The sequence below is a fragment of the Chiloscyllium plagiosum genome, chromosome 2 (assembly GCF_004010195.1).
Source record: "Chiloscyllium plagiosum isolate BGI_BamShark_2017 chromosome 2, ASM401019v2, whole genome shotgun sequence".
NCBI lineage: Eukaryota > Metazoa > Chordata > Chondrichthyes > Orectolobiformes > Hemiscylliidae > Chiloscyllium > Chiloscyllium plagiosum.
In genome coordinates, this window is record NC_057711.1 from 89,992,735 (window position 1) to 90,005,456 (window position 12,722).

Here is a 12,722-nt window from a genome sequence, read left to right on the forward strand (position 1 = left end):
TTACCCATACCCATACTCCATACAGTACGTGGAATAAAACCTGGGTCCCTGGTGCTGTGAGACAGCAGTGCTAACCACTAAGCTACCATGCCACCCTGGCAGACCATTTAACTCGGTCTTAGTGCTCACTCATTTGGCACTTACTTGGATGCTCACTGCATCTTTGCCTAGCTTTGCATTTTTGTGCACTGTCGTTTCATTCAGAACTTACAGTCTCACAATACTTGCTTTGTCTTTTAGCACAGACATAAAGCCAGGCAGCTGGTCATGTCTTGCAGCAGCGATCAGTCAAGGAGTCGGAAATGTTGCTGCATAGCACCATACTACATCAATGGCATGCCTACAGCATGCAGCAACATCTTCTGCATCAAACACAGTGAATATGCTTCTAACAACAGCCAGGTCTCAAAGCCTAATGGAAACAGTCCTCAGATGTGTCAAAGGAATCTTTGCCAATCAGGGGTTCTGACAAAAGGCAGTCTAGAACTCTGTCCAATCTCAGGGTAAGAGGTTGGCAGGGTCAGTTGGCTGCTCAGTCTGATCAGGGGTTCCTCTGATGCAACCAATTAGTAGATTTGTAGTAAGTAAATAGAACAGCTGCACTGAGATCAGTAAGGGGTTGTTTGATTGGAAGCAGCATGCTGGGACGCAGAGCCGACAAAATATGTGATGGGAGACAATAGTGCATGAGTTACTGTGGACAGAAGGGTCATTGACAGTCATAACTATCCTGAACTTAACAGGGTGGGCAGGGGGGCATGTGTCACTATGGATGGCCTGTCAAAGCTGTAGACGCAGGTGCAATTGTTGGGAATTTAAGAATAGAGTGTGCAAGCTCAGAACTGATAAGGTTAAAAAGAACATCAAGATTTGGGAATCATTTAGATTAAAAGGCTAAGCTATGTCATTCATTCTAGCAAGGCAAAAGTGAGGACTGCAGATGTTGGAAACCAGAGTTTAAACCAGAATGGTGCTGGAAAAGCACAGCAGGTCAGGCAGCATCCGAGGAGCAGGAAAATCGATGTTTCGGCAAAAGCCCTTCATCAGGAATAGAGCTGTTCCTTTGCATCTGGGGACGTTGCCTCTACTTGCGAGTGATGTGATGCTCTTCAAGGGGCAATTATATTGATCAGTCACTTTCACAGTTCAGTTTGAAGACATCTGTGATAATAAAATTCTATATGTGAAATTCAGGCTGTGTGGAATTGTGTGGGATACAAATCATGGCCATAAGCAATCTTGACCATGTCATTAGTCATAGCAAAGTATTCCTTGTTCAGATTAGATTCCCTATAGTGTGGAAACAGGCCATTTGGCCCAACCAGTCCACACCGAAGAGAAAGCCACCCAGACCCATTCCCCTCTGACTAATGCACCTGACACTATGGGCAATTTAGCATGACCAATCCACCTGACCTGCACATCTTTGGACATTTCTGTGGAGCAGCAGGATTTGCAGACTACTTTAAAAGTCTCACCTGCAGGCCACAATTCACAAAGATAATCTAAGATCACCTATGCTGAACATTATTACAGATTTAACTTTCTCTCCAATTGGACTATAAGGATTTATTTGTGATATGAATATTGATTACTTACATTACTAAGAACCTGTTCTGTTTCTGAAATTCCAAAACTCATTAGAATCCAGCCACACTAGGGGTTATCATCACTGTGACCATGCTGCAACAAAGGCACAGAGAAATTGAGGAGGAACAAAAGCCCCAGTAAGCCCAAGAAAAGCAGCAACCTCCAACAGCTGCCAAGCATCCTCCACATAAAGAAGTCACAGCTGAAGATCCTTTCAGGAAGTTGAGAAGGAACAGAGCGTACTGTCTTTGATAACATTCCCTCCAGATCAAAGAGGTACAGTGTTGCCACAAACTGAGGATGCCCGAGTCACTACCACAGAACTTTAAATTTACAAGCCATCTGAGATCATCAGAAAGTCTCCACAATACCCTGGAAGCTGTCATGATGCCTGTACACTTGGTAACTCTCAGGTTGCTGCTTTATATGAACAATAGCAGTTGGGAGACAAAGGCTGATGAGCTTTGCAACTCTCTGACAGAAACCGAATGTGGATACAATGCAGCCTATTCTTACACCAGGACCATTGTGGAGATGAATATTGACCTCTTCAAGGTGAGTTGGCCAACGCTTGGTTTGGCCTAGGGTAGGGTTCTTGCAGTGAACTCTAGAATGTTCTGCATACTCTGCATACTGTAGTTTGCACAGCTGGAGCAGACAAACGGGGATATAAGGGATACTCGTGAACTGGGAGAGCAGCAGCAGGTTTCTGTTAAGGAAGATAGGCCATCTCAATGCCAAGACAGGAGGAGGAAGAACATGCAGCAAGATGAACAATACTTTCAGCGTGATAGAGCACTGTACTGTTAGGCACAACAAGCTAAACAGCACTTAACTGACATTCGCTTTCAACTGAGCTGGGTAAGATCAATATCCATTGACAGTAAATTTAATGTTGTTTGAAAGGCAAGCAGTATTCGTCTACTACCAGAACCAAATGTGTTTTTAGTTTTTTTGCTTTTCTTTCACTTTTCTGTTGTCAGCCTGCCAACATAAAACAACCTTCTCATTCTCGAGGCCAGTTTTTGTAAATCTCTTATCTGCTACCACTAATATAAATTTAGCTTTCCTTAAATCTGGAAAACAAAATTGGATTCAATAGTCCAGGTGTAGTCTCATCAAAGTCCTACATTATTGCAATAAATGCCAACACACCATTTCCTTTCCTCATTACTTGTTGTGATATAAATCACAACTCTATTGGTCATGCCCTGCCAACTTGAAAATGCACTATTTTTCCATAATCTTTGCTTCTTGTCTATTGACCAATCCTCTATCCATGCTAATATATCTTTCTCTACTTCACGATCCCTTATCTTATGTATTATCCTTCTGTGTGGTACCTAATTAAAAGCCTTTTGATAATCCAAGGTTATCATATCTGCTGGTTTCCTTCATCTGCATTCATAGTTATATCCTCAAAATCGATACCAAAATTGTCAAACAACACCTGTGTTGCTACCCTGAACTTTCGTATTGTATTTTATTTAAGTTTCCAAATCTCTCCTCACATCATATCAACAGTCTGGGTGGATTACTCTTCAGAGGGTCGGTGTGGCCTTGTTGGGATTCTCAAAAAATTGTGACAGGTTCCCTGCATTTGCACATAGATTTGAAGATAAGCATAGAACCATGTTGATCAAGTATGGACACCCCCCGTAGCACACTTTGGATGTGATACACTCTCGAAGTGGATGCAAACAGAGCAATATTCTACAATATTTCAACTTGCTATTTAACATTATTTAAACAAATCATCAAAAATGTGCATAACTAATTTTTCAGAAATTGAAAACTTTTGTTTGGGTCTTTTGAAGGTGCACAACATAGAGTCATTCAGCATGCAGGTCCAACCAGTCCACACTGACTATGTACCCAAACTAAACTAATCCCACATGCCTGTGTTTGGACCATATCCCTTCAAACCATTCCTATTCATGTACTTATCCAACAGTCTTTTAAATGCTGTAATTGGACCTGCATCCACCACTTCCTCTGGTAGTTCATTCTACATTCAAATCACTCTTTGTGCAAAAACATTGCCTCCATGTCCTTTTTAAAAGTTTTTCTTCTCATCTTAAAAGTATGGTTCTCAATTTTGAATCCCAACCCTGGGGAAAATATTTTTACTATTTACCTTATCCAAGCCCCTATGATTTTGGTAAATTATCCAGGTAAATCTTTTCTGAACCCTCTCCAATTTAATAATATCCTTCCTATAGCTGGGCAACCAAAACTGTACACAGTATCCAGAAGAAGCCTCACCAGTGTCCTGTACAACCTCAACATGACATCCTAACACCTATACTCAAAGGTCTGAGCAATGAAGGCAAGTGTGCTAAATGCCTTCTTAACCATTCTGTCTACCTGTGGCTCAAATTTCAAAGAACTATGTACCTGAACCCTTAGGTCTCTCTGTTTTATGACACTATCCAGGGGCCTACTGTTAATTGTACAAGTCCTAATCTTGTTTGTTTTATAAAAAAATGCAACAGCTCCCATTTACCTAAATGAAACTCCCATCAGTCAATCCTCAGTACTTTGACCCAATTGATCAGGATCTCTTTGTAATCTTAGATAATGGACATCACTGTCCATTGTATCACCAATTTTGGTTGGATGTCATGGTAATTTTTGACAGTTTAGTATAGTGTCAATAAAAATGTCAATAAGAAAGCATGAAAAGGCCATTTTTTTAATAGCGTAAGAGTGAACTGGTCTGCAAAGGTTGAAGAGGGAGAAAGTTAAAGTAACAATAGGAAGTGTGATATTATGATAAAACCCCGATGAGGTAGGGTACAGTTTGCTGCAGCTTTTTCACATATCCTAAACAATTTAGATGCTATGACATTTGAACTGCTCTTTTTCCATACACGCTGTTTTGGGTTGTTCCTATAATTGACTATTCCATTTTAAGCACTGAATCCCCTATCATGAATCAAGGTGGCTACTGCTTACCAGAAGCAAAACCAGATCTGCCACCCCACATTGCCCTGTTCTACCTGCTCTTCAAGATCCACAAGCCCAACTATCCCAGCCGACCCACCGTGCTCCTGCCCCACTGAACTCACTTCTTCCTATCTTGATTCTATCCTCCCCCCCTTGGTTCAGACACTTACCATCCACATCCGGGACACTAACCACGCCCTCAACCTGTTCAGTAACTTCCAGTTCCTTGGCCCCGAGCACTTTATCTTCACTATGGATATGCAGTCCTTATAGACGTCCATACCGCACAAGCCCAACCTTCAGGCCCTCAGCTTCTTCCTCTCCAACCAGACCCATCAAGGCTTCCTCCACCAGTACCCTCCTCTGCCTCACCAATCTAGTTCTCACCTTTAATAACTTTTCCTTTAACTCTCCCTATTTCTTCCAAATCCCAGGGGTAGCCATGGGCACTCGGATGGGCTCAGGTACGCCTGCCTCTTTCTCAGCTACATCAAATCGTCCCTCTTCAGCATCTACACAGACACTGTGCTCTAACACTTCTGCTGTTACATCAATGACTGCATTTGCAGTGTCCCCCATCCAGGCTGAATTGCAGCAGTTCATTGACTTCGCCCACAACTTCCACCCCACCCTTAAATTCACTTTGCCAATCCTTAGTTCATGCCACTCTCCTCACCAACATCCCTCCGAACCCCTAGGGACCTTTCCCTGCATTCGTAAAAGATGCAAAACCTGCCAGTACACAAACCCTGTCACTGCCATCCAGGGCCCCAAACAGTCCTTCCAGGTGAGACAGAGGTTCACCTGCCTCTCTTCCAAACTAGTTTACTGTATCCGGTGCTCCCGATGTGTGCTTTTCTATATTGGTGAGACCAAACATAAACTTCAGGCACATTTCACCGAGCATCTCAGCCGGGCCAGGAGGGGCCAAGTGGACCTCCAAGTCACCGCCCATTTTAATTGTCCTTCCCACTCCCTTTTCTACATGACCATCCTTGGCCTACTCCATTGCCGCAGTGAATCAGACCACAAATTGGAGGAACAACATCTCATTTTCCACCTCGTCAGCCGACAGCCCTGAAGACTGTCCTTGGTTCTCCAATTGAGTTCTCCAATTTCAAATAAATTCCTTCTTTTTTTTTACATTACATTACAGTGTGGAAACAGGCCCTTCGGCCCAACAAGTCCACACCGACCCGCCGAAGCACAACCCCTACATTTACCCCTACATTTACCCCTTACCTAACATTACGGGCAATTTAGCATGGCCAATTCACCTAACCTGCACATCTTTGGACTGTAGGAGGAAACCGGAGCACCCGGAGGAAACCCACTCAGACACGGGGAGAATGTGCAAACTCCACACAGTCAGTCGCCTGAGGCGGGAATTGAACCCGGGTCTCTGGCGCTGTGAGGCAGCAGTGCTAACCACTGTGCCACCGTGCCGCCCACTCCCCCAACTCCCTTCCCAGCCTCTCCCCATCCCTTCCATTCTTCCCAGCCTCTCCCGAACCCTTCCACTCTTCCCAGCCACCTACTAGATTCAATCCTCCTATTGACCAACCAGGTCATACCCTCTACCATTTACAAAATGTACTGCAATAACTCAGCAAGGTTCCTTTGACAGCAGTTTCCAGATCTGTGACTATGACATGTGGAAATGTATGGAAACACCACCGGAAAGTTGCTTTCCAAGCTATAAATGATCTTAATTTGGAGCCTGATTGCCATTTTTTCATTGTTGCTGGGTGAGAATGTTGGAGCTCCATTGCAACAGCATTCTAGGTATAACTATAATTTGGGAAGGGCCACAAAATTCAGACTTACCCAGTGACCCCCAGATGCCATAAAGTAACTTCAGATATCCAGGATCTGCAGTTCTTTAAAATGTCATTTTTCTATTCTAATGTGTTGTAGGAATTGTTCTCTTATCTCAATCCCATACTTTTACAATAATTTATTTTGTTTTTTGAAGTGAAGTTGCTTGTTTGTAGGAATTGAGTACAGAAGCATTCGATGTTTACAGCTGTTTACTACTTATTACTTTGGAAAACAATCTTACCTCATAGTCTAATGAGTTTTATTGATTGTAATTATTGAGATGCATTTTAGCTTCATCTTGTGCACCTTTCTAAAGTTGCTCAGAAATCATGATTTTGACATTTTACAGATCAGTCGAATTAGAACATCCTGTATCTCATTTGACTGATGATTAAATTTGTTGGGATTTGTTTTGTGTGACATATTGTATGATGTGGGCTTTAATCCTGTTGCATTGCAGTGACTTTCAGTTAATGTGTATAAGTCAAGATCTAATTGAATATTTAACCTTTGATCACACAGTCAAATTGACATAAGCAAGTAAAAACCGGAAGAATTCAGAAACAAAAACAAATTGCTGGAAAAGCTCAGCAGGTCTGGCAACATCTGTGGAGAGGAAGCAGAGTTAATTTTTTTTTCCCAGTTACTCTTCCTCAGACATAATTAAGCATTCAATGAGTAGAATGAGCATTTTGTGTATGACGAGGAAATTCTGTATCTATCCTCTAGACTGAGTAATAATGCAAGGCATGTGGGTTGTCAGAAAATATTTGTTACAGTGAAAATCTTGTTAAACAGGCACATCTTTAACTCTCACCTTAATCCTTTCAATACCAGCTTCAATCCTTAACTGCTCCACCATTTTCCTTGCCTGAGCTATGTTGTTTGTTGACATTGTCACAGTTTATTCAACAGGTCAATTTTCTGGATAAGAAAAAAAACAATTAATTATCATAATAAAAAATATATGTGATGACAAAAAACGTAATTTCAACTATCATGCCAAATTGTAGTAGTATTCCTAAAAATATAGATTGGGCTGCATCTTGACAAAGTCCAAGTTGTATCAAGCTTTCTCAAGGGTTTCCTGCCATGAGGCCTAGCCTATGTGTCACTATAACATATCAAAACTTGCCTCAATAACTATCTACACTGTCCCTAAGGAGTCCTTTATATTCGATTCCAGCACCATCTTGTCATATACCATTCCCAGAACAATGCAGAGCTCCTGCCAGGCAGATTTTCTTGTGCTACACAGGAGGGTTTAAACTAGGAGACAGAAAGAACTATAGATGCTGGAAGCCAGAGTCATTAGATGTGAAGATGGGAAGCACAGCAGGTGAGACAGTATTTGAGGAGAAGGAAAGTCAATGTTTCAGGCCAAAATCCTTTGTCAGGACTTGGGAGGGGGAGAGGGAGGCAGCCCAGAGGTATAGGACCAGGAGGGAGGTGGGTCTCGGAGAAGGGTAGGTGGGGTGGTAATGGGTGGATGCAGGTAGGGGGTTATTGTGATTGATCAGTGGGAAGAGTGAAGCAGAAAAGTAAGTAGAAGATGGACAGATTAAGACAGACCAGGGAGGGGAGGAGGAGAGGTGGGGCTAGACATGGGATAAGGCTGGGGGGGGGGGGGGGGGGGGAGGGGGGAGAGACTTTGAAGCTTGTGAAGTCGATGTTGAGGCCATTAGGCTGTAAGCTTCCCAGGTAAAATACAAGGTGTTGTTTGTCCAGTTTCTGTTTAGCCTCACTTTGACAGTGGAGGAGGTTCAGAATGGATATGTGGCCGGGAAGGTGAGAGGAAATAGAGAAGACCACATTGGAAGCAACGGATGTAATATATGAGGGTAGATAGTGTGCAGGTGACATTTCCTTCCAGATTCAACAGAGATTCTCCTGTTCACACTTCAAAATCCCTCCTCCCCACCTTATCCCATGAATAGCCTCACCCCTCTTCCTTGCCTCCCTGACCTGTCCTCACCTGTCCATCTTCCTATTCACCTATCTGCTCCAATTTTTCCACTGACTATTCACAATAACTCCCTACCTGCATCCACCTATCACCATCCCACCCATCCTTCCCCCAGTCCCAGCTCCTCCCCAACTCCTGCCAATGTTCTTCTGTGGTCCCTCCCTCTCTGCAGTCCTGAGAAAAGCTTTCACCTTGAAAAATTGACTTTTCTGCTCCTCAGATGCTGTCTGACGAAGGATGTAAACTAGTTTGCTGGGGTTGGGGGGGAATCCTCAATAACAGGGAGACTGGAAGACTGGAAGAAGATACAGTAATCAGAAATGTGAGGAGTGAGGAATGCCTGTTGGATTTAATTGCATCTATTCCAATGCAAGAAGGCTTACAGATAAGGCTGATGAACTCAGGACTGGGATATTATAGCCATTACAGAAACATGGCTAACGGAGGGACAGGACTGGCAACTTAATGTGCCACGATAAAGATGCTTTTGGTGGGATAGAGGAGGAGGAAAGAGAGTTGCATTTTTGATTATGAGGTGTATCACAACTGTAGTTAGAGATGAAATAACTGAGGGATAACGTGGGTGGAGCTAAGAAATAGAAAGGGGATGCTGACATCATTGGGGTTGTTGTGGTTCTGTTCGCCGAGCCGGGAATTTGTGTTGATGTTTCGTCCCCTGTCTAAATGATTGGGAGCCTTGGGAGCCATTCCCCTACATTTACCCCTTCACCTAACACTACGAGCAATTTAGCATGGCCAATTCACCTAACCTGCACATTTTTGGATTGTGGGAGGAAACCGGAGCACCCGGAGAAAACCCACGCAGACACGGGGAGAATGTACAAACTCAACACAGACAGTTGCCTGAGGTGGAAATTGAACCCAGGTCTCTGGCGCTGTGAGGCAGCAGTGCTAACTACTGTGCCACCCTTTGGGACTGGTGATCACAGTTCCATTAAATTTAAAATAATGGAGAGGTCCATAGGCTCAAGTTCTAAATTGGGGCAAGGCAAATTGTGATGGAATTAGACAGGAGCTTGCAGGAATTAACTGGAGTAGTTTGTTTGCAGGCAAAAGGACCTCTGGCAAGTGAAAGGGCTTTAAAACTGTGATAGCTAGAGTTCAATGTCAGTATGTTCCTGTGAGGGTAAAGGGAAAGGTTGCAGTAGTAGGGAACCCTGGATGACAAGAGATATTGAGGCTTTGACCAGAAAAAAAAGAGGTGTGGCTCAGGTACAGGCAGCTGGGATCAAGGGAATCCCTGGAGGTATACAGGGAATACGAGTTTACTGAAGAAGGAAATCAGAATGGTGAAGAGGGGGCACGAGCCTTGTCTGAGAAGATTAGAGTGAATCAAGAGATTCTTTATGTATATTAAAGGAAAAAAGAATAACTCGCGGGAGAATAGGACTCCTCAAGGACCAAAGTGGACATGTATGTGCAGAACTGCAGGAGATGAGCGAGGTCCTCAATAAATATTTCTCCTCTGCATTTACGAAAGTCATGAAGATTTGGGAACTTGGGAAAGTTAGTGGTGATATCTTGGAGATAGTCATATCATAGTAGAAGAAGTGTTAGCATGTACAAATATGGATAAATCTCCTGGTCCTGACCAGATATATCTAAGAACACTGCAAGACGCTAGATAAGAAATTGTGGAAGGCTCTAGTTGATATATTTGCATCATGGTTAGCCACAGGTGTGGTCCCAGAAGACTGGAGAGTAGTGAATATTGTGCCCTTATTCAAGAAGGGCTGCAAAGAAAACTCTGGGAATTACAAACCAGTAAGCCTGACATCTGTGGTAGATAAGTTACTTGAGAAGATTCTGAGGGATAAGATATACATGCATTTGGAAAGACAGGGTTTGATTAGGACTAGTCAGCATGGCTTAGTGCATGGGAGATCATGCGTCACAAATTTGTAACAGTTCTCTGATGAAGTGACCAGGAGGGTTGATGAGGGCAGCTCGGTAGACGTCGTCTATATGGATTTCAGTAAGGCCTTTGATATAGTTCCACGTGGTAGGCTGCTTTGGAAGGTTAGATTGCATGGAACCCAGGAGAGCAGGCAAATTGGATACACAATTGGCTCAATGGTAGGAAGCAGAGATAATAGTGGAAGGATGCTTGTCGGATTGGAGGGCTGTGTCTAGTGGTGCGCGTCGGGTCAGTGCTGGGCCTATTGCTGTTTGTTACCTATATCAATGATTTAGATGAGAATGAACAAGAATTGATTAGTAAGGTTGCAGATGACACTAAAATAGGCAGTATTGTGGACAGTGAGGAAGGTTAGCAGAAACTATATCAGGATCTTGATTAGCTGGGGAATTGGGCCGAAAAATGGCAATTGGAGTTTAATATAGGTAAGTGTGAGGTGATGCATTTTGGAAAGTCAAATCAAGGTAGGAGCTTCATGGTGAATGATAGGGCCTTGAGGGGTCTAGTGGAACAGCATGACCTTGGAGTTCAGGTGTACGGTTCTCTGAAAGTGGAGTCACAGGTAGACCGAGCAATAAAGAAGGCTTTTGGCACACTGGCCTTTATCAGTCAGGGCATTGAGTACAGAAGTTGGGAAGTTATGTTGCAATTGTACAGGACATTATTAAACTGGAAAGAGTTCAGAAGAAATTTACAATGCTGTTGCCAGGACTCAAGGGACTGAGTTATAGGAAGAGGTTGGACAAGCTTGTACTTTTTTCTTCAGAACATACAAGATAGAAAGGGGAATCTTATATAAGATCATGAGAGGCATAGATAGGGTGATTGCACTCAGTCTTTTTTTCCAGGATTGGCGAATTGAGGACTGGAGGGCATCAGTTTAAGGTAAAAGGGAAAGGAATAAATGGGAACCTGAGGAGCAACATTTTTACACAGAGGGTGGTACGCATATGAAATGCGCTGACAGCGGAAGTGGTTGAGGCAGGTACATTGACAACATTTAAGAGGCAGTTGGACAAATACATGGATAGGAAAGGTTTAGAATGATATGGGCCAAGTGAAGGGAAATGGGATTAGTGTGGATGCACATTTTGGTTGGCATGGACCAGTTTGGGTCAAAGGACCTATCTATGCACTGTAGGATTCTATGACTTCATTATACATGGAATTCACCAGTATCCCTTGTGACTATGCTAACTTTGTAAGCTTCTTGTGCACCTGGACCAGCATCATCAGTCTGGAGTTGTCCTGCATGGTTTCGACATTTGCCGAGTTTACAAACAAAGTAAACAATGTCGTGCATTTTGCTTTCAGACATAAGGGTCCAGAATTGTTTGGGCTAACCCCCATCTTTGAAAGAAAAGGTTTTTTAAAGTTTCAGTTTGAGTTCAGAAGGTTCTCAGCAGAAGCTGGAATATGTAAACAGTTACTCCTGAGAAGGGGAGGAGTCAGTTTAGAATTGTTAAAAATTGGTTATCTCAATAGACGGAGTTATTTTAAAAGATCCAGACAACTTACGTGGGTTACTCAATAGGATTAAAATCCTGGAGAGGTTATTTGAAGCTGAGAAAGTTTACTCTCAAGTAAATGACAAAACAAGCAAGACGCAATCAGAATTTCACAAATAGGAATTGAAGCCACAGCTCAGTCAAACCCTGTGCAAAGGAAAGAAGGGCATTCTCTTTAAGTACTGTAATGAGATGCTGCTGGGATTAATGGATTTCATTTTTACCATGCATTTTAAAATCTTTGAAGGTGTGTTACATAAAAATAGTTCGACTTATTCTATATTTCCATTTATTTTTCATTCATTTATAATAAATCTACTTTATTAATAAACTTCTGTTTCGTAGAAACCAAATCTGCAAAATTGTGAGCCTTTGTTTTAGTGAGGTACCATATTGCTTAAATAAAAAAAAGCCAAAATACAAATTAAAGTCAAGTTTACCCAATATGGCAGGGTTTTGGCTGAGGTATTAAATGAATACTTTGTATCTATCTTTACTGAAGAAGGTGATGCTACCCAGGCCATGGTGACAGTGGAGAAAACTTAGCTATGAGAAGAGTTTCAAATTCATAAGGAGGAGTTTTTGGTAGGCTGTTGGTACTTAAAATTGATGCAGCACTGACTCTGATTGGAGCTACATCCAAGGATATTGAAGAAATTGAGAGTGGAAATGGCTTAGTCACCGCAATAATCTTTCAATCTTTAATAGCATCAATGTACAGAAGGATCTAGATACAGAGGTCCACAATTCCATGAAAGTGGCAACACAAGTGGATACGATGGTCAAGAAGGCATATTGCATATTTGCCTTCATTGGTCAGAGCACAGAATACAAAAATTGGCAAGTCATATTGGAGCTATGTGGAAATTTAATTAGACCACATTTGGAATATCTTTTATAGTTATGGCTGCCATAATACTAGAAGGATGTGGAGGTTTTGGAGAGGCTA

At 42.5% G+C, this 12,722-nt stretch overlaps 1 protein-coding gene across 6 annotated transcripts in view; it reads right to left on the reverse strand.

Annotated features, from left to right (window-relative positions):
• The window catches only part of LOC122561800 (guanine nucleotide-binding protein G(I)/G(S)/G(O) subunit gamma-7), a 313,573-nt gene that overhangs the window by 22,312 nt on the left and 278,539 nt on the right, over positions 1-12,722 (reverse strand). For 5 of the 6 annotated variants that reach the window (XM_043714007.1, XM_043713971.1, XM_043713990.1 and 2 more), the window contains one exon: positions 7,178-7,284. The exons of the other annotated variant lie outside the window; for it this stretch is intronic. In XM_043714007.1, coding sequence (XP_043569942.1) covers positions 7,178-7,255 — 78 coding nt within the window. In that variant the 5' untranslated portion in view covers positions 7,256-7,284. The remainder of the gene's footprint in view (positions 1-7,177; positions 7,285-12,722) is intronic. 6 annotated transcript variants of the gene reach the window in all.